General features: G+C 56.6%; 13 protein-coding genes across 13 annotated transcripts; 4 read left to right on the top strand and 9 right to left on the bottom strand.

Moving 5' to 3' along the window:
* Positions 1 to 15: 15 nt before the first annotated feature.
* On the top strand, positions 16 to 1,785 carry KL911_001844 (uncharacterized protein; the record flags this gene model as incomplete). Its single annotated transcript, XM_043196847.1, has 1 exon — positions 16 to 1,785. The coding sequence occupies one exon, from the start codon at positions 16 to 18 to the stop codon at positions 1,783 to 1,785; it is 1,770 nt and encodes a 589-aa protein (XP_043055605.1).
* A 64-nt stretch (positions 1,786 to 1,849) lies between these two features.
* On the bottom strand, positions 1,850 to 2,708 carry KL911_001843 (uncharacterized protein; the record flags this gene model as incomplete). The annotated part of the gene is made up of 2 exons (XM_043196846.1): positions 1,850 to 1,881; positions 1,982 to 2,708. The coding sequence occupies 2 exons, from the start codon at positions 2,706 to 2,708 to the stop codon at positions 1,850 to 1,852; spliced, it is 759 nt and encodes a 252-aa protein (XP_043055604.1).
* A 23-nt stretch (positions 2,709 to 2,731) lies between these two features.
* On the bottom strand, positions 2,732 to 3,673 carry KL911_001842 (uncharacterized protein; the record flags this gene model as incomplete). The annotated part of the gene is made up of 1 exon (XM_043196845.1): positions 2,732 to 3,673. The coding sequence occupies one exon, from the start codon at positions 3,671 to 3,673 to the stop codon at positions 2,732 to 2,734; it is 942 nt and encodes a 313-aa protein (XP_043055603.1).
* Positions 3,674 to 3,980: 307 nt separating this feature from the next.
* On the bottom strand, positions 3,981 to 5,417 carry KL911_001841 (uncharacterized protein; the record flags this gene model as incomplete). The annotated part of the gene is made up of 2 exons (XM_043196844.1): positions 3,981 to 5,315; positions 5,379 to 5,417. 2 exons carry the CDS (start codon positions 5,415 to 5,417, stop codon positions 3,981 to 3,983), a joined length of 1,374 nt encoding a protein of 457 aa, XP_043055602.1.
* Positions 5,418 to 5,507: 90 nt separating this feature from the next.
* On the top strand, positions 5,508 to 7,613 carry KL911_001840 (uncharacterized protein; the record flags this gene model as incomplete). Its single annotated transcript, XM_043196843.1, has 1 exon — positions 5,508 to 7,613. One exon carries the CDS (start codon positions 5,508 to 5,510, stop codon positions 7,611 to 7,613), a length of 2,106 nt encoding a protein of 701 aa, XP_043055601.1.
* A 22-nt stretch (positions 7,614 to 7,635) lies between these two features.
* KL911_001839 (uncharacterized protein) lies at positions 7,636 to 8,463 on the bottom strand (the record flags this gene model as incomplete). The annotated part of the gene is made up of 1 exon (XM_043196841.1): positions 7,636 to 8,463. One exon carries the CDS (start codon positions 8,461 to 8,463, stop codon positions 7,636 to 7,638), a length of 828 nt encoding a protein of 275 aa, XP_043055600.1.
* A 103-nt stretch (positions 8,464 to 8,566) lies between these two features.
* On the bottom strand, positions 8,567 to 9,895 carry KL911_001838 (uncharacterized protein; the record flags this gene model as incomplete). The annotated part of the gene is made up of 1 exon (XM_043196840.1): positions 8,567 to 9,895. The coding sequence occupies one exon, from the start codon at positions 9,893 to 9,895 to the stop codon at positions 8,567 to 8,569; it is 1,329 nt and encodes a 442-aa protein (XP_043055599.1).
* A 152-nt stretch (positions 9,896 to 10,047) lies between these two features.
* KL911_001837 (uncharacterized protein) lies at positions 10,048 to 10,428 on the top strand (the record flags this gene model as incomplete). The annotated part of the gene is made up of 1 exon (XM_043196839.1): positions 10,048 to 10,428. The coding sequence occupies one exon, from the start codon at positions 10,048 to 10,050 to the stop codon at positions 10,426 to 10,428; it is 381 nt and encodes a 126-aa protein (XP_043055598.1).
* Positions 10,429 to 10,552: 124 nt separating this feature from the next.
* Positions 10,553 to 10,831, bottom strand: KL911_001836 (uncharacterized protein; the record flags this gene model as incomplete). The annotated part of the gene is made up of 1 exon (XM_043196838.1): positions 10,553 to 10,831. The coding sequence occupies one exon, from the start codon at positions 10,829 to 10,831 to the stop codon at positions 10,553 to 10,555; it is 279 nt and encodes a 92-aa protein (XP_043055597.1).
* A 585-nt stretch (positions 10,832 to 11,416) lies between these two features.
* Positions 11,417 to 12,139, top strand: KL911_001835 (uncharacterized protein; the record flags this gene model as incomplete). Its single annotated transcript, XM_043196837.1, has 1 exon — positions 11,417 to 12,139. The coding sequence occupies one exon, from the start codon at positions 11,417 to 11,419 to the stop codon at positions 12,137 to 12,139; it is 723 nt and encodes a 240-aa protein (XP_043055596.1).
* An 8-nt stretch (positions 12,140 to 12,147) lies between these two features.
* KL911_001834 (uncharacterized protein) lies at positions 12,148 to 14,295 on the bottom strand (the record flags this gene model as incomplete). The annotated part of the gene is made up of 1 exon (XM_043196836.1): positions 12,148 to 14,295. The coding sequence occupies one exon, from the start codon at positions 14,293 to 14,295 to the stop codon at positions 12,148 to 12,150; it is 2,148 nt and encodes a 715-aa protein (XP_043055595.1).
* A 55-nt stretch (positions 14,296 to 14,350) lies between these two features.
* Positions 14,351 to 15,832, bottom strand: KL911_001833 (uncharacterized protein; the record flags this gene model as incomplete). Its single annotated transcript, XM_043196835.1, has 1 exon — positions 14,351 to 15,832. The coding sequence occupies one exon, from the start codon at positions 15,830 to 15,832 to the stop codon at positions 14,351 to 14,353; it is 1,482 nt and encodes a 493-aa protein (XP_043055594.1).
* Positions 15,833 to 15,886: 54 nt separating this feature from the next.
* KL911_001832 (uncharacterized protein) lies at positions 15,887 to 17,092 on the bottom strand (the record flags this gene model as incomplete). The annotated part of the gene is made up of 1 exon (XM_043196834.1): positions 15,887 to 17,092. One exon carries the CDS (start codon positions 17,090 to 17,092, stop codon positions 15,887 to 15,889), a length of 1,206 nt encoding a protein of 401 aa, XP_043055593.1.
* Positions 17,093 to 17,167: the final 75 nt, after the last annotated feature.

The raw sequence follows: 17,167 nt of genomic DNA, 5'->3' as shown, positions 1-17,167 counted from the left end.
AAAAATTAGTCGGTCATGAGCAACAGGACACTTCGAAGATTGCAGAGACACGAGCTCGAGACAACGTCCGACGACGAGCCCGAATATGTACCGCGGCGGGCGGCGAATGCATTTGCGCTGCTAGGCAACGAGAGCGACGGAGACGAGAGCGAAGAGCAGGAAGCGGATGGAGAACAGTACAGAGAACAGGTGCCTGAACCAAAGCTCCAGCCGGCCAAGAGAGGTAAGAAGCCGAGGAAAAAGAAATCGCCACAGCCTGAGGACGAGGACATTGATGCAATCCTCGCAGAGCTCAAGATCAACACTCAGACTGCTGATCAGGACGAGCCTTCCGACAACTTTGACGGTCCCTACGAGAAATTGGTCGACGGTGCGCCTGAATTGACCGCAAAGCGGCTACAAAGTAGCCTCCCACTGCTCCAGTTTGATCCGCGCGACCTGGATCCCGACAGAGAGTTTGAGGCCGTTTTCGGCAAGCTCTCGTCAGCGGCGGTTGACGACGCAGACGCCACGCCGTCCATGTTTGTGAGCCCTGACGTGTTGAAGCAAATCAAGCTGCTAAGCAAACGGGTGCGCGGTTGGTGCGGCAGAGACCGCCGCTCGATCCCGGGAACTTCCCGCAAGCTCGTGATGTGCAAGATCCGCGATGACTGGATTCCTACGCCCAAAAAACCGCTCTCGATGGAAATGGTGCCTGGCAGCAGCCACGATTTTTGCGTTGTCGAGACACCTGCCTACCCACGGGCAATTACGACACAGTTCTACATATACACAGTCATCCATCCCGACCACGAGGCATTAATTGGCCTGCTCCAGCAGTACCCGTACCATCTGGAAACGATTTTGCAGGTGACGTCCATCCTCCAGCGCCAGGGTGACAATTCTAACACCAACGGGCTCATAGAGCGGGCTCTTTTTGTTTTTGACTGGAGCCTGCGAACTAATTTCCAGCTCGGAAGCGGCGACTGTCGCTTACCGTTTGAGTATTTCCTCAATAGACAGTGCTATCTCACCGTGTTCAAATATATCACCGTGCTGACCCAAAAATCCACCTTCTACACGGCTCTCAACTACTGCAAACTGCTGCTGTCGTTCGACCCGGCAGGCGACCCTTACGGAGCCAGATACTTTATTGATTTTTACGCCGTGATGGCCGGCGAATTCCAGTATCTGGTAGACCTGTGCAATAGCTTTCTCGTCAAGACCTACAGGGAGTGGCTGACCCCGCCGCTGGCGTACTCTCTTGCCATCTGCCAGTACAAAATAGACCGCACGGCCGCGGCAGAAGCTCTTTCCAACGCTTACAATACATATCCTTACACAGGTGAGATGTTGCTTCACAAACTGGCGGCAACCAAAGAACCTTCTTCCAGAGTGTCCGATTACATCAAGCTGGCTACGGCGGTGTATTTGACCCGCGTGGAAATGATGCTCGAGGAGACAGAATGCCGCGCGTGGCTGGTGGCCGAGCTCAAAGAGGTTGTCCAGAGGGGCAGAAAGGCAGGTGTGCAGTTCGACAAGAAGGACATCCCAGCAAACCTGCTCCGTCACGTGATCCTGTCGAACGAGACCAGTGCCATGGCGCGCATCCCTGCGCAGTTCTGGAAAGACCATGAGATCTTTGAGTTTGACGTGCTGCCGCCGAATTGCGGTGAAGGAACCACCATCTTCGACCACATCGATCAGGCCCGTGTGAGCAATGCCATCATCAACCAGAGCTTGGAGCAGGAGGAAGAGCGGCAGATTGCAGAGCTAATACGCCGCACCGCAGAGCAGGACAACTAGACCACAGATAGACCCTGCTGGATGGTGTGTGCGACGAGCTTTTCACCTTGGAACAACTCCCCAGTCATGATGCATTTGCTGTCGCCGCAACCGAGGCTCTTGACGCCGTGCACAAGCCATTCGGTGTCCGCAACAGGCTCTCTAAAGTATATAATGTGATCCAGCGAAACAGAGATTTTCGTCGTCATCAAAGGACGCATGTTTAGCCGCATGTTTGTGTTCAGGTAGAAGTAGTCTGTGAGGTACGCCGTGATTCCCCATCTCTGGATCTCGTTGGCCGCGGAGAATTTTGTCCGAACTTTGTACCACAACGTGCGCTCAGAAACGGGGAGTTTTAGCTCTCTTTCTGGGACCTGCGCCAAATCAAACATGTGTGGCGGGAACTGCCACTCTATGGGCTCGTTGTTGTAGAAGTGTTTCAGGTTGTGCAGCTCGCCTTTGCGTCCGTTGGATTCTGCCCAAAGCTCGAAAGCCGTGTTTTGATCGACGAGCGCATCCACAGCAGGCGGTTTTCGGTGATGTTGCAGCTGGCCGGTGACTTTGCCTGCTGTGCCCTCCAGTACGGTCTTCTGGAGCGTGCACACCGCGTTGAAGGCCAAGTTTTCACCCTGGAACAGCCGCACCTCCTTCACCTGGTAGTTTTTGCTCACCTTGAGGTCCTCTACTTTGTACACGAGCGGCACACCCGGTTGTGCTGCAGCTAGAAAGTGGCAATGGATCGAAAGCGGTTTCCATTTGCCGCACTGCTCGGTCTGCAGCGCGGCGACTATGGCCTGCGCAGCGAGCGCTCCTCCGTAGAGGCCGCGGCCCCGAAACGGGACCGCCATGTGTGCATCGTTCACAAAAACGTTGTGCTGCGTGGGGCGCAGGTCCAATATGCTCTCAAACGCGCGCGTGGAGTACCTACGGGCAGTTTTCAGCATTGGCGTATATTTAAAAAGTCTATCTACACCAGCCACACCATAGCCATTCCGACAGCCGCCACCAAACCGGTGGCCAGGTTTTTGCCAGCGGCGTCCTGGTATGTGATGACTGACGAGGCAACGCTGGCCGAGGACGAAGATGACGAGCTCAGCGTGTTCTCGGTGGCGTGGGTGTGCTTTGTGAGCGTGCTAATCTTGGTAGATTGTGTGGTAAGTGGGGGCACGTAGGTGCTCGATGTGTTGGCCACGCGCGTACTGTTGAGGTGGTAGCCAGTAGATGCTGCTACTGGAGCCGTCGTGGTGGTCAGCGGCGCAGCCGAAGAGCCAGGAATGACGTTGTACTCGGTGATCACAGTGCTATGGTTGCCGATGACAGTGGTGTACGAGGACAGCGACTCGGTCACGATTTCGACGGAGCACTTTCCACCGGGGCAGGTGGTGGTGACGAGCGTGGTGAGCTGCGGCAGCGACGAGGTCTCCTCGTGGACGAGACTGACGGTGGCGGTGAGATAGTACACGTGCTCGTCTCTCTTGGAATTGGAAGCGGTGATGACAACGGCGAAGGTGGCTGTGAAGACGCGGTCGTAGACGTTTGTGGCTTCAGGCGACACGAACTGGAGCACGGTGGCGCCGCTGAGCGACGAGAACGGCGTGGACACGACGACGTCGGTGGCCGAGGCCGTGGAGAGGTCCTCGATTCCGGATTTCACAGCGGCAGGACCGGCGAAAACCTCGGCGGTGCCGGGCACCCACTCAAAGTTGGACGTCTTGCCGATAGAGACTATCGAGACAGAGTCCCAGGGGCCGAGCTCTGTGGGCACGTAGATGGCAAACCGCGGCAGCTCGTTTTCGAGGTATCCTTGGATCCACGGCGTCGGCGTTGGCTGGGTCGTGGAGGATGTGTTGGTGTAGATTCCGGAGGCAGAGGCCACGCAGAGAAGGAGAAGGAGAGAAAGACACAACATGGTGGGGTGGGGGGAGAGGAAGGAGAGAAGGGGTTTATATAGACGCGGCGCAGGCCATGGCTGGGTCTACTCATTAGCCAAGTTTGCGAGCCCAATAATGCATTCTGCCAAAACGGATTATTTAGAGCCAGCCCGGTGCCTGAAAAAACCAGCCAAAAATAGCCAGCCCCACAACGGGGCACTAAAAAACCAGCCCTAAAAAAACCCACTAAAAAACCAGCCCTAAAAAAACCCACTAAAAAACCAGCCCTAAAAAAATCAAACTAAACCAAGCCACAAGCTTTTTTAATTATTGTATTAACGTCGATTAGTACTGCTGCAGCTCCTTGTGCGTCATCTCGTACTTGATCCAGTTCGGCAGACAGTTCTGGCGGTGCACGTCCTCGGGCGCAAAGTAGCCGGAGTCCTCCGGCGCCGTGCACTTGTCCGAGTTGGGGATCGACTTGTACGGCGAGTGGTGGTAGCCGATGTCGCGGAACCAGTGGATCTTGCTCTTGTCCTCGAACAGCGCCACCCCCACGGAGTGCACGGGAGCGTCCCCCCATCTCTCGTAGTAGAACCCGCCAGCGGCTTCCAGAGCATCGAACCATCTCGAGTACGCTTCTCCCCGGTAGAAGTCCATGTTGGCGATCTCGAAGTTGGACCAGAAGTGGCACGTCGAGTACCCGTTGGCTAGCTTGGTGTACTCCGGGTTCTGCACCGAGTCGGTCAGCCACCGAAACGCGCCGTTCGGATGCACGTACTGCGGGTTCTTCTTCACAAAGTCCAGCGTCACCGGCCACAGCGTCTCCACCGTGAGCGGGTCGTCGTACAGCGAGATCGTGAACCCGTACGTTTTGTCGTTGTCCTCCATGAACTTGAAGATGTCGTAGTCGATCGAGCAGTAGTAGTCTGTGTTGGGCTCGAACCGCCAGTACCACTTGAACTTCTTGAGGCCCTCCAGCCGGTAGAACCAGCCAGAGTTGAAGCGGCACATGTTGTGGTAGCTCTCCAGGCCCGCGTACTGCACGCCGTTCTCGATCAGCTTCTGGATGCCGGCCTTTTCCTTCTCCGGGTCGATGTCGGACGGCTTGTTCCAGATCTCGGGCGGAATGATCTCGAAATGCACCTCGCCCGAACAGTGTCTGCGGACCGTGTCCTTGAACTCCTGCGTGAACTCCTCGTCGCCGATGAACGTGTACGGATAGTGGAAGTTGTGGTTCCACGTATTCTCGATCTGCCGGATCGTGTGCACAATCGCCTTGAGCTCCTTGTTTCTCACCAGCGTCAACAGCGTCGCGTTCGCCCGCGGATACTCGTCCTTCGTCAGCACCCGCTTCAGCCCCGTCTCGTCGTACACCACGTTGTACGTCAGCTTGGCGAACTTCGGCTCCGTCACCTTTTTCGAGTACACCTCCCTGTAGAAGTCCATGTTCTCCTCGACGATGTCCTCGCTCGTGTCGTTGTACTTCGACTGGCCAAACTCCAGAACCTGGACGATCTCGTCGAACGTCAGCTTGCCGTCATGGTTTGCGTCCACGAGCTGCTCCTGCTGGGCGCCCGTGCCCGTGCCCATCAGCTTCTCGTTGAACTGCAGCCCGTACTTGCTGACCGACGAGGAGTACCGATGCAGCTTGTTGACGCGGTTGACCGTCGGGTGCAGCTCGCGCCGCGGGCCCGACGCGTGCTTCCGCGACAGCGCGAAGACCGCCGCCACGAAAATCACGGCCGCTATCAAATATCTCGTCGACTTGTGCATGGCCATGGTCTACACGTAGGATATTTTTTTATTTTATTTTTTTTCCTCTCCATTTCACTCTCTCCCATCTCTGCACCATCTTTCTTCCGAAGGCAAATGCCCATCTTCAAGCTATCGGCGACTTTGCAAGGCCACGAGGACGACGTGCGCGCCCTGTGCTCGCCCGACCCGGACACCCTCGTGTCCGGGTCCCGCGACTCGACCGTGCGCGTGTGGCGGCGAATTGATCCCCGTTTGTGGTCAGAGCCCACCATCAACTACAAGTCCACCAAGTTTGTCAACAGCCTGGCTTGTTACAAGCACGCGGGCGAGACGTTCATTGTGAGCGGCGGCAACGACGCGCTCGTCAGCCTGACGCTCGTCGACGCCACCTTCGACTGGGTCGACCCGGCCTACGTCCTGGTGGGCCACCAGAGCAACGTGTGCGCGCTCGCGTGCAAGGACGGCCTGATCATGAGCGGCTCGTGGGACAGCACCGCGAAGGTGTGGCGCAAGGACGGCACCGTGGTGTACGAGCTCAAGGGCCACGAGAACTCTGTGTGGGGGGTCCAGATCGTGTCGGCGACGCAGTTTGTCACGTGTGGGGCAGACCGCACGATCCGGGTCTGGAACGGGGCCACCCAGGTGCGGCAGTGGGTCGCGCACGCCGACGTCGTGCGCGACGTGCTCGTGTTGCCCGACGGCACCATCGCGTCGTGCTCCAACGACACCACGGTCAAGCTGTGGACGCTGGACGGCGACCTGCTGCAGACGCTCCACGGCCACCAAAACTTCGTGTACTCGCTCGCGGTGTTGCCGACGGGCGAGCTCGTGAGCTCGGGAGAAGACCGCACGATCAGGGTCTGGGACAGGGCCGGCACGTGCGTCCAAACCATCACGCTGCCGTGCATCTCTGTGTGGAAGGTGATTGCGCTGGAGAACGGCGACATTGCGGCCGCGTCGAGCGACGCGCAGGTGCGCATCTTCACGAGGGCCGGCAAGCGTGTCGCCGCGCGCGAGCTGCTCGACAAGTTCGAGGCAGATCTCCAGAACTCCACCGTGAACGACTCGGTGTACAATGTCAACAAGGACGCTCTCCCGGGCAGAGACGCTCTGAAGCAGCCGGGAACAGGCGAGGGAGAGACCCGGATGGTCCGCACCGAGATCGGCACGGTCGAGGTGTACCAATGGAACGAGTCCAAGTGGAGCAAGGTGGGCGAGGTGGTCAACTCGACTTCCACTGACAAGAAGAAAGAGTACAACGGCCAGTTTTACGACTACGTGTTCGACGTGGACATTGCCGACGGCCAGCCGCCGCTGAAGCTGCCGTACAACACCAACGAGAGCCCGTACGCGGTGGCAGACAAGTTCCTGCTCGACAACAACTTGCCCGCCTCGTACTCGCAGCAGGTGGTCGATTTCATTCTTGCCAACACCGGCGGCGCCAGTCTGGACCAGCAATCGGGCCCTGGCTCCTCTGAGCCGTACCAGGACCCAGCGTATCAGAAACAGGGCATCCTACCGCAGACAGAGTACCTGCAGTTTTCGAAGCTAGACGAGACAAAGATCCGCACGGCGTTCGCAAAACTGAACGCCAAACAGGCTGTGCAGAACCAGATCGAGCCCGTGGAGTTCGAGACGTGCATGAACTGCCAGGATTCCAAGCAACTGGCGGTCTTGGCCGGCCAGATGATCTCGAAATGGGACGCCAGCTCAAAACTGCTCGGGTTCGACATTCTGCGGTTCACCATTCTGCACGCACCGCCCTCCGAGACGCTGTTTGAGCTAGTCAAGATCGGACTCACGTCGCAGTCGCCCAAAGTGGTCATGATGACGATCCGCCTGCTGGTCAACATCTTCAGTGCGAAACAGTGGGGAGAGCGTGTCTTTGCGGACCCGGACCTGATGGACGTGGTTTTCCTGGACGACATTCTGGACGCTCTCAAGACCGAGAAGCTGATGAGCATCACGGTCGCGACGTTTGTGCTCAACTACGCTGTGTTCATTCGCAAGCTGCGGGACCAGACGCTCTACACGAAGCTGGCTGCCGTGATCAACAAGTTTGGCGTCGCGCTTGCCCGCGACGAGGAGTCCGCGTACCGGCTGTTGGTGGCGATCGGCACTCTCAAGCCTCTGGGCACCAAGATAGACGCAGCAGTGACCGCTGAACTGCAAAAATACAAAAGCCCGCGTTTCGACGCGCTCTGGACAGAAATCAAATAGACAGATTATGACATTTATTGCTCTATTTGGTCACTCCTCTCTCTGCGAACGCAGAGAGCACCTGGTTGTAAACTTGCTCCACCGGCTGGTTGCAGCTGACTTTGACCACGCGGCCCTGTTTGTCGAAGTAGTCTACCACAGGCATGCTGGTCTCCAAAAACGTCCTGAACCGTTTCTTGATGCTCTCGAGGTTGTCGTCGGCTCTTCCAGACGTCTTTCCTCTCTCGAGCAGTCTGTGCAGCATGACTTCCTCCGGACACTCAAAGTACAGCGTCAGCTTGCTCTTGACAATCAAATCCTCGAAAGAAACGGCCTGGTCCATCTTCCTAGGGAACCCGTCGATCAGGAACTTGGTCTTCTTGTTTTTGGTGTATTGTTCCACGATCGCGTTCTTCAACAGGTTGATCGTGATCTCCTGCGGCACAATCAGCCCCTCCTTGATGTAGTGCGCTATCAGCGAGCCGTACTCGGAGTTCGGGTTGGCCTGCTCGGCCCGCAGCAGGTCGCCGGCCGACAGATGGACAAAGTCGTAATTTTTCACCAGCTTGGCGCACTGCGTGCCCTTTCCGGATCCAGGGCCGCCCAGCACAAAAATCACGTCGATGTCGGACTCCCTGAACAGCGGGCCGGTCGGGTCGATGGACGCCCTAGGCGGCTTGCTCGTCGAGTTGAGGTTGTAGTAGGTGACTCCGATGGCCAGTCCTCCGAGCAACAACAGCGGGTAGAAATGCTTCGTTTTCTGCTGCTGCGACGAGTAGAAACGCGCGCCGCCCGCCCTCGCAGCCGGCACCGCGTACAGAGATCTGTGTCCCGCGATTATTCCTCTGGAAGGTGCAAACAGTTTCAGCATGACGAGTCCTAACTATTTTTTTTTTTGTTTTCGCTACGTTATCTCAGTAGTAGTATATACACAGGGCTGTGCAGAGTAACGTCTAATTGCTACAACTCTATAATCACCATCTCATCATCGACATGTCGTTTCTCAGTCTGTTGTAATCGAACAATGCCTCGATCTGTCCCGTACCAGCGACGGCGATATCCTGGTCGTACAGGTACTTCTGGGCCCATTGCGACACTTTCTTGTGCGACACCTCCTCGATAGACTTGACGATCTCGCCCTCCGACTCCTCGAAGCCGTGCAGGAAGGTGTTGGTGGCCAGCTTCTCGGCCTCCTGGGCAGCCGTCTTGGCGGGAGAGAGCAGCTTCAGCTTGAGAGCAGCCTTACCCTGCTCCAGCTCCGTCTCCGTGAAGGTGCCGGCAGAGAATCTGTTCCAGTTTTTGAGCGTGAAGTGCACCACCTCGTCCAAGTATTCGATGTGCTCGGTCTCCAGATAGGCACCCCACAGGGACACGTCCGAGTAGCCAAGCGAGAAGTGGTCGAACTCGTCGGTCATAGGGTTAGCGTTGAAGAACTGGGCCAGTTGCGAGCCCTGGAAGCCGGTGTACAGGCCCTTGGCTTGGTAGAGGCCGTTGATTTGGGCAGCAACAAGACCAGCGTAGTAGTCTGCAGCCGTAGGGGCAGGACCCTGGGCAGAGATGGCAACGTGGGCGGCCGGCAGAGTGTCGTCTCTGAATCTGGCATCGGATCCCAGGAAGTGGAATGGCTCGAACGCTGGCTTGGATCCCTCTGGCACAGACAGCTCGGAGGCAAGCTTGACCAGGTCGTCGTGTTTGGCCTCGCCAACAGACACCAGGGCCAGGTTCGAGGCCACAAACTGCTTGCCCAGGAACGACTTGAGGTCCATGGACTCCAGGGTGGCCAGGGTGTCGGCCTTACCGTAGGTTGGCAGAGCAAGGGAGGTTCCCTGGAATGCGGTGGAAATCATGTGCTCGATGACCATAGGCTTAGGCTTGGTCTCGAAGGCCTCGGCGAACGCGGAAGCCTCTGCAGCCTTGTCTTTGACGTAGGACTCGTTTTTCAGCAGGGTCTCCAGGTTGGCAACAAGGTTCTTGATGGTCTTGAAGGCCTCCTTGGCGTTACCCTTGGCGAACGAGGTGACGGCCAATCCGGTGACCTCCTTGGCGTTGGAAGAGCTGACCTCAACACCAGACAGCGCGTAGGCCTCGCTGGCAGCCTTGGACGAGGCAACGACGGATCCAGCAAGCGTCGAAACACCAGAATTGAACGGGTTCTCGGATCTGGAACCAGAGTTCAAGTACAGGCCAATCGACGAGGTAGACTGCGGGCCTGGCTTGGACACAACCGTGAAGCCGTTAGGCAGCTTGGTGACCACAGACTTGGCCACCTGTCTTGATGAGGAGAAGAATCTTCTTGACAACATTGGAAAACAAGGAAGGTTGGAAGAGTTGTGGATATTTTTTTTCGAGCAGAGCGGGCCAATCAAATTTTCATTAATATTAATGGCTGCTGGTGCAGAGATGGCGGACGCTCGCTCATAACTTTTTCCACCGCGAGAAAAGAAAAACTTTGACCATGTCGGAGCTCATCAAAGTCGTCAAGGCCAGCAGGCCGCTGAAGCGGTTCCCACAGCCCGTGAGCCTGCCCACGGGTTTTGTGAACACGCGTATCTTGCGCGACAATTTCAAGAGACAGATGGCTGCCGAGTACGAGGTGACCAGCAAGGCGCTCAAGTTTATTGCTCGAAACGCGGCGCTGCCTCAGAAAATGAGGCTCGAGGCGCAGATCCAGCTGGCGGCAATGCCAAACTACACCAGAATGAACCAGGTGCGCGACAGGTGTCTGGAGTCCGGAACGGCAAAGAAAATTATCAAGCCGTTCAGAGTCGGCAGATACCAGTTCAGGCTGATGGCCAAGGAGGGCGAGTTCCCGGGCGTCAAGAAGGGCGTGTGGTAGTAGGCTGTACATAGTCGTGTCGAAAGTTATGAGTGATGAAATTAGCGGGTATTCTATACTCATATATACCCAGTATTCCTGCGAGCGAGATGCGAGAGTCCTAGTCCGGCTAGAACGAGCCCAATTAATCCTCTCTGTACGAGATTTTCTTGGCCAGCTTTCTGAACTTCGCGTCCGCCTCGTCAGCCTCAACGGTTCCTGGGTTGCTCAGAACAAACATTCTTCTGGTCTGCATCGACAGCGGGTCCTCCTGGACAATTTTCACACGGTACTGAGCAAACGACTGGAAGTGGCCAGCAGGAGCCTTGACGGCGTTTGCGGCCTGCGCTTGGACCTCCTTCTCCTTCTCGAACAATCTGATAGCGGTGGTGGTGAACCTTCTGACTGACAATCTCAAAGACATGTGTGTTGCTTGCGTTTGACGGGACGGACGCTCACTTTTTATATTAATCAGATGGAAGGGGTATGGAAAGATTGCACACCCCTCGTTTTATTGTGTATATGCATAAGATATAAAAAATGGTCACGGATTTTTTCAGTCTCACCTTGAGTCTGCCTCGGCTATCGTAAGTTTTTAGGCGAGGACAGCAAAGCTCCTGTAATTTGGCAGAAAGCACCCCATTTTTGCAGGAGATAAGGTTACGTGACCATGCAAGATGGGGTTGTGGTCATTGCGGAGGGCAGACGTGATGCGCTCAGTCTCCTCATTTTGTTTTGACTTCGGTGTCTCCTCAGATTTTTCGGATATACAGCGCAGCTATCCCGTATGCCGATAACTCAGATGGGCCTGGGCAAAGGCTGGTGCTGGTGTGGATTTTATGTCGCTCTTATCTCCATGTGGACACCGTCAACATAGAGTTGCTGACTTAGCTCAGTTGGGAGAGCGTCAGACTGAAGTTCTGAAGGTCCTGAGTTCGATCCTCAGAGTTAGCATCTTTTTTTGCTTCTTCATTTTTTGAAGTGCACATATATTTTCTTGTTTTATTTCATGGACGACGAGTTTGACGATTTCGGCGAGTTCGAGGAGTTCGAACAGCCGCCACAGCGGTCTGCCGCAGACCCGTTTGTTTTCGCTCCAGAGAACGGCTCAGTTGAGGAACTCAGCCGCATGATACACAGTCTCCTGGGGTCCGACCCGTCCAGCGAGCCCGCCGCCGATCTAGAGCTTAACCAGAGGTGTCAGGATGTCTATGAGAGACTCACACTGCCGCCAATAAACCTCCAGCAGGTGAACTGGAAACGCTCTCTTCTTCGAAGACAGCTTCTTATGAGCCTACGTATTCCTATTGATCTGGACGAGGTTCTTCCCTCCGGCTCGAAAACCAGGAAGTCCAAGCTTTACGACAACAATGCATTGGCGGGACTAAAGAACAACGAGCTCTCCAGACTGGAAGAGCAGATTGCAAAGCTGGAAGTTGAAAAAGCAGAAAAGGATAAAATACTGGAATCGAGTGCCGCTGTTCTCGAAAGCGTGCACCAGAAAGTCCAGCCGGAGTCGTTCTACCGCGCTGCCGCGGAACGAGGCGAGCTGGACGGGAAGGCCAAGGAGCTGGAAAGCGTGCGCGACGAGCTGCTGAAAATCGCGTGCAGTCTGAACCTGCGGCTAGAGGAGCTCAAGCAGGACAACGAGATCTACTCGATGTACGTGGAGAATCTTGTTGGAAATACACAGAAGCGCAGAAGAGAGGAGAAAAAGGGGGATCTGAAGTGACGGGCTCTTCATCTCCACACACGGCCGTCCCGACGCAGTCTCCGTCTGTAGAGACCGAGGGCCTTGATTGGAAAAATAAACCGGTAATTTGGATACTCGATCGCACACGAGTGGTTGAACACGCCCTCCACGCCCTCAATTGCCCAGCTGCCGTCGGAAGCCTGTCTTTGCAGCAAAAGCCGGATCCCGCGCTCTATCACCGTCAGATCGTGGTACTCCGCCAGCAGCAGGCCGATCAAGGCCCACGAAGTCTGCACCAGATTGGACTCCTTGGTGCTCACGTAGGTGTGCGTCTCGCAGCTCTTCATGGACTCGCCCCAGCCGCCGTCAGCAAGCTGCCGTTTGACCAGAAAATCGCATCCTCTGCGCACCGTCTCGCTGTTGGCATAGTTGTGGCCCGTCTCAGAAAACGCCTCGAGCGCAAACATCCCCGAGTACGTATAGCAGATGCCCCAGCAGCCGTACCACGAGCCGTCCGGGTTCTGGGCCTTCTCGATGTAACGCAGCGCGCGCGAGATGGCCCGCTCCACGTCGGCCGCACGGTAGTCGCTGTGCTTGTGGAAGTACACCAGCCCCAATATACTCGAGTCGGTGCACTCGACGTACGGATACTCCACCATGATGTTACCGAACACCTCTGCTGGGTTGAGCAGCTCCAGCAGCGGCGTCGCCTTGATCTTCTCGTACGTCGAGAACGAGCCGTAGTACGACATCAGCCGCGAGCTCCAGTCCACGTTCTGCAGCGAGAGCAGCACGTCGATGGTGTTATGTAAGCGCTGAGTCAGCTCTCCGTCGCCCGGGCGCGCCATCAGCACCGCTTTCATCGCTTCGGCCGAGCAGTCGCTGACCGTGTAGCCCTGGTCCTTTGTGGAGAACGGCCACGCGCCGCGTCTCTTGTCTCTGTACGAGCCGGGCACGCACTCTGTGTCGAACTGCGACCGCAGCACGAAGTCGACTGCTCTGTCGTGCGCGGTGGCCACCGCCTCGTGGTCCTGCACCTGCGCCACATGGAAGCACTGCACCGCAAACGAGCTGTCCCAGACCTGCGAGCCGTTGGTGCCCATCATGGTCATCCCGATAGGGCTCAGAAACAGCTCCTCGTTGAGCCGAGCAGCCACTCTTTCGAACCGCTTGCTACGGCCCTCCTCTATGAACACCACGATGCTGTTGAAGGCGCCGTTGACGGGGGCTATCGACAGATCGTCGGTGTTGTCGAGCTCCTTCAAAACCAGGCGGTATGCGATGTCGTTGGCCCATTTGGCAAGCCACTGCGGCCGGTACCGGTCGTACTTCACCATCATCCAGTTCACCGCGTCCAGCACCTTGGTGTGCGGGTAGTACAGGTCTATGCCGCACACTTTGTTGCGACAAGCGGCGAAGTCGATCTCGGCAAACGGCCGCGTGTATATCTCGTCGCGAATTTGCTCCAAGAGGGGGTCCAGCTCGCACTGCGCCTTGAGGTTGTACAGATACGACACGGGAGCGTATATGGCGCGCGTGTGCACCCACCACTTCATGGGGTGGACCGGCAGCCAATAGGGAAGCGCGAACAGCTCGCTCGGAGCAGGGTTCACGCCCTCCCACTTGTACAGGTTCAGCACAGACAGCCAGATCTTGCCCCAGTGCGGGTTGCCCGTGGCTCCGCCCATGGCCAGCAGCGTTTTTCTGGCCTTGGCGCACGTGGGATGGTCCGCGCCGAGCCCCAGAAGCCGCAGGATCACGTAGTTGATCGTCGTGCCGAAGCACGTCGACTTGTCCAGCTCGTGCAGCCCCCACCCGCCGTCCACAGGGTGCGCGGTGTTCACCAGGTACCGCACGAGCTCTGTGGTCACGTGATCGGGAATTGGGGTGCCGGTGAACTTTGCCGACGCCACGTACCCGATGGTGACAAACATCGGGCCCTTGTACATGTTGGGCCACGTGCCGGACTCGTGCTGCACGCCGGCAAAGTACGCTGCCGCCTTCTCGATCGCGTCGTCCAGCGACCGGTTTCCGCTGGGGACAGGCCTGCTGGCCTGCAGAAGGTGTTTCTCGACTGCGGAGGGTTCCTGCTTGCCGTAGTGCCATTTCTGGTTGCCCAGGTCGCTCACTTCGAGCGTCCAGCGCATCTCGTCCGTCGCGCTCGGCTCAATGCCCAGCTGGTCCGAGTAGTACATTTTGTATATGTATACAAGTTTTTTATTTGCGTAGCATGCTTATGTAAGAACACAGTTAGTCGATTTTCCAGCTACCGGTCTGGCCGCGCACGCCGTCGAAGGTGAGACAGTTGTCGAACGAGACGTACTGGTTTGTGAGGATCTTGATGACCTCCTGCGACGCGATGCCGCCCGTCAGCGCGCAGACGTTGTGGAGCGCCGTGCCCTCTGCCCGGAGCAGCTCGTCGAGCACGAGCTCCAGGCCCTCGGGGAACGATTTCAGCGTTTCCCAGCGGCACAGCTCAGAGATTGCTAGCGCGCGGACCTCTGACTGGTCTCTGGGTGCAGCGTGGCGTCTGTGTTCCTTGTGGAACGTGTTGAGGGCCAGGAACCCGAAATAGATGTTGGTGTTGTGCAGCACCGGGTTCGACTCGCTGAGCATTTCGGAGCTCCACACGTTTTTCGAGCCTCTGTGCACTTCCAGGACGCTGCAGTTCTTCACGAACAGCTCGATCTCGGACTCGGCGATCTGCTCGGCTCGCTTATGCTGGGCCAGAACTTGCAACGCCAGCCCCTTAAGCTCTTCCTTGTCGGCCTCGTGTTTGGCCCTGTATATGCTCTGCAGCTTCAGGTATTCTTCCGTGTTGCTGGCCATGTCGGGCAGCGAGCCGCTGAGCGGCAAGACGCCGTGTTTCTCGTAAAACTGTCGCAGTGCCTCCACCAGAACCCAGAACGGGCTCGCCGTAGCCAGGTCCACCTTTTCCTGCATCAGTTGCGCCAGTTTGTCGCTCAGCTCGCTCGACCGTTTTGTCACCAGCGCGGCCTTCCTGATCGCCTCCTCGACGTTGTCCCCGTTGCCCAGCTGCGCAAGCCGCCGTCTCGCCTCTTTCGTGCCCGGTCTGCTCCCGTGCTCCCGCATAAAGCCCTGGTACACCTTGATCAGCAGCACGCTGTACGGCACCTCTGCCAAGCTGGGCCCGTCCACCGCGTCCACGTACTCCTGCAGCTCGGGCCAGACCGCGTCTATGCGCAGATCGTCGGCTCGCGGAGAATGCGTCTCCACCATCGTTCGCTCCTCGCAGTACAGTCTGACCAGGGAATAGAGTCCGATCGAGTGGGCGTGCAGCAGCGGGACGCCCAGGGCCCAGAGCAGGTCAATCAGGGGAACACACGGATCCAGCCTGCAGTTGACAACGCAGTCAAACTGGGACCAGAACGAACGGTCCTCTAGAAGAGACTCGAACGGAGCCTTGTCGTGCAACACGGTGCTGTCCGGGTTTAGCTCGCCCAGATGTGTGGCCGCACGTTCGCCACGCGGCTTGCCCGTGTCCTCTGGCACCACAAAGAAATTTGTCGCGAGATCTTCGCCGGAAACGCGCTCTGAGTCCAGCAGGACGACCTGGCCCACGCCAGCCAGAACAAGGTTCTTCACCGTCTCACACGCCACAGCGTTGGCCTCGACCACGCACACCCTCGAGCCAACGAGCCGCGTCTGCCCCGAAGAGCTCCACAGTCGCATCTGGCGGTCATATTTGCTGTTCACGTCGCTGTCGTTCATGAATATTAAATAAATACGAAAAATAAAATTAAATAAATGCACTCTCTGCATCTCCTATACTATTGTACACGTAGGTTTGTCTGGGTCCACGATGTGGCCATACTGCTCCTTGAAGATCTCCTTCTCGTCCTCGCGCTGCTTCTGTTTCACCTCCTGCGGAAAGTAGAGCTTCAGGTACGCCATCTGGGCCACGTCGAGGTTCCGCTCGTCGGCATGCAGCACGACCTGCTGGCGACAGAGCGGACACTTGTCCTCCTCCTTACGTTGCAGTTTCACCAAGCAGCGCACACAGAAAAGATGCCCGCAGTCCAGTCGGATGGGCTTGAAAGCCACAGTGCAGCAGATCGGACAGGTGTAGTCGTCCAGCTGCGGAACGATGCTCAGCAGTCGCTCGCCGATTACCGCACACACATCCTTGTACACCGTGCTATTGAGAATGTTGGCCTCAAACGACTTCTTGACCACATCAGGGAACAGCTTCAGCGAGTTGAGCGTCGTTTGCTTGTCGAACTTCTTGAGAATCTTCTGCACAGCCATGCTGTTGATGGCCTGGTAATTGGCAACTTTAATGATCAAGAAGTTCATCTCCTTGAACGTGGCAAACGCCGCGAGCGAGTTCCGCTGCCGCAGCCTCTTGAGGACCTTGGTTTCGTTCACATGGTCGACAAAATCGCTCAGTCGCTTGCGCGAAACCGCCACGTCAACGCGTCCCGAGGACCTCTCTCGCGTGCTAAAGAACACCTCGCTCTCTATGTACATCTGGAAGATTTCTCGCCAAACATACATGTCATTTTTGCGTGTGTTGGGGGACCCTACCTTGCCTATCACCGTGGCCAGATTCTCGACGGTGTTCACTAGTTCGTGCTCCTGCTCCTCTCCAAACCTCTTTAGCTCCTCCAGCTCCTCATACAAGGTCTGGAAAAATAGGGTATCCTCGTGTAAACTGACGGTCAAAACGCTTCCGTCTCCCTCTTTTTGCACGACAGAAAAGGAATAGTCCATGTCGTTCAGCCTGGAAATCACCACCTGCTCCAGTTCCTGACTCACGTCAGTGGTCAGCTGGGGACGCAGTTGGTGCTGGATCTGCTCTATCTCATATGTAAAACTCATGTTCTCCCTTTTCAGCCCCACGTTCTCGAGCTCCTCAACTACCCGGTTGATCCTCTTCTTTAGCGCCTTGTACTGAATAGCTTTCTCAACCCATTCTGGAGGAACACCTCCCTCTTGGAGAATCTGTTGTAGCAGCTTAGCAAACTTCATTGTCCGGTCATGCTAGATAGAACTAAGATAGCTTATTTATTATTTTTTATTTAATAATTAATTTTTTATTTTAGC

The sequence above is a fragment of the Ogataea haglerorum genome (genome assembly GCF_019207285.1).
Source record: "Ogataea haglerorum isolate 81-453-3 chromosome Unknown 81-453-3_NODE_4_length_651989_cov_98.092404, whole genome shotgun sequence".
Lineage (NCBI taxonomy): Eukaryota > Fungi > Ascomycota > Pichiomycetes > Pichiales > Pichiaceae > Ogataea > Ogataea haglerorum.
Note: the sequence above shows the minus strand (reverse complement) of the source record. Positions and strands in the feature narration are given on the sequence as shown.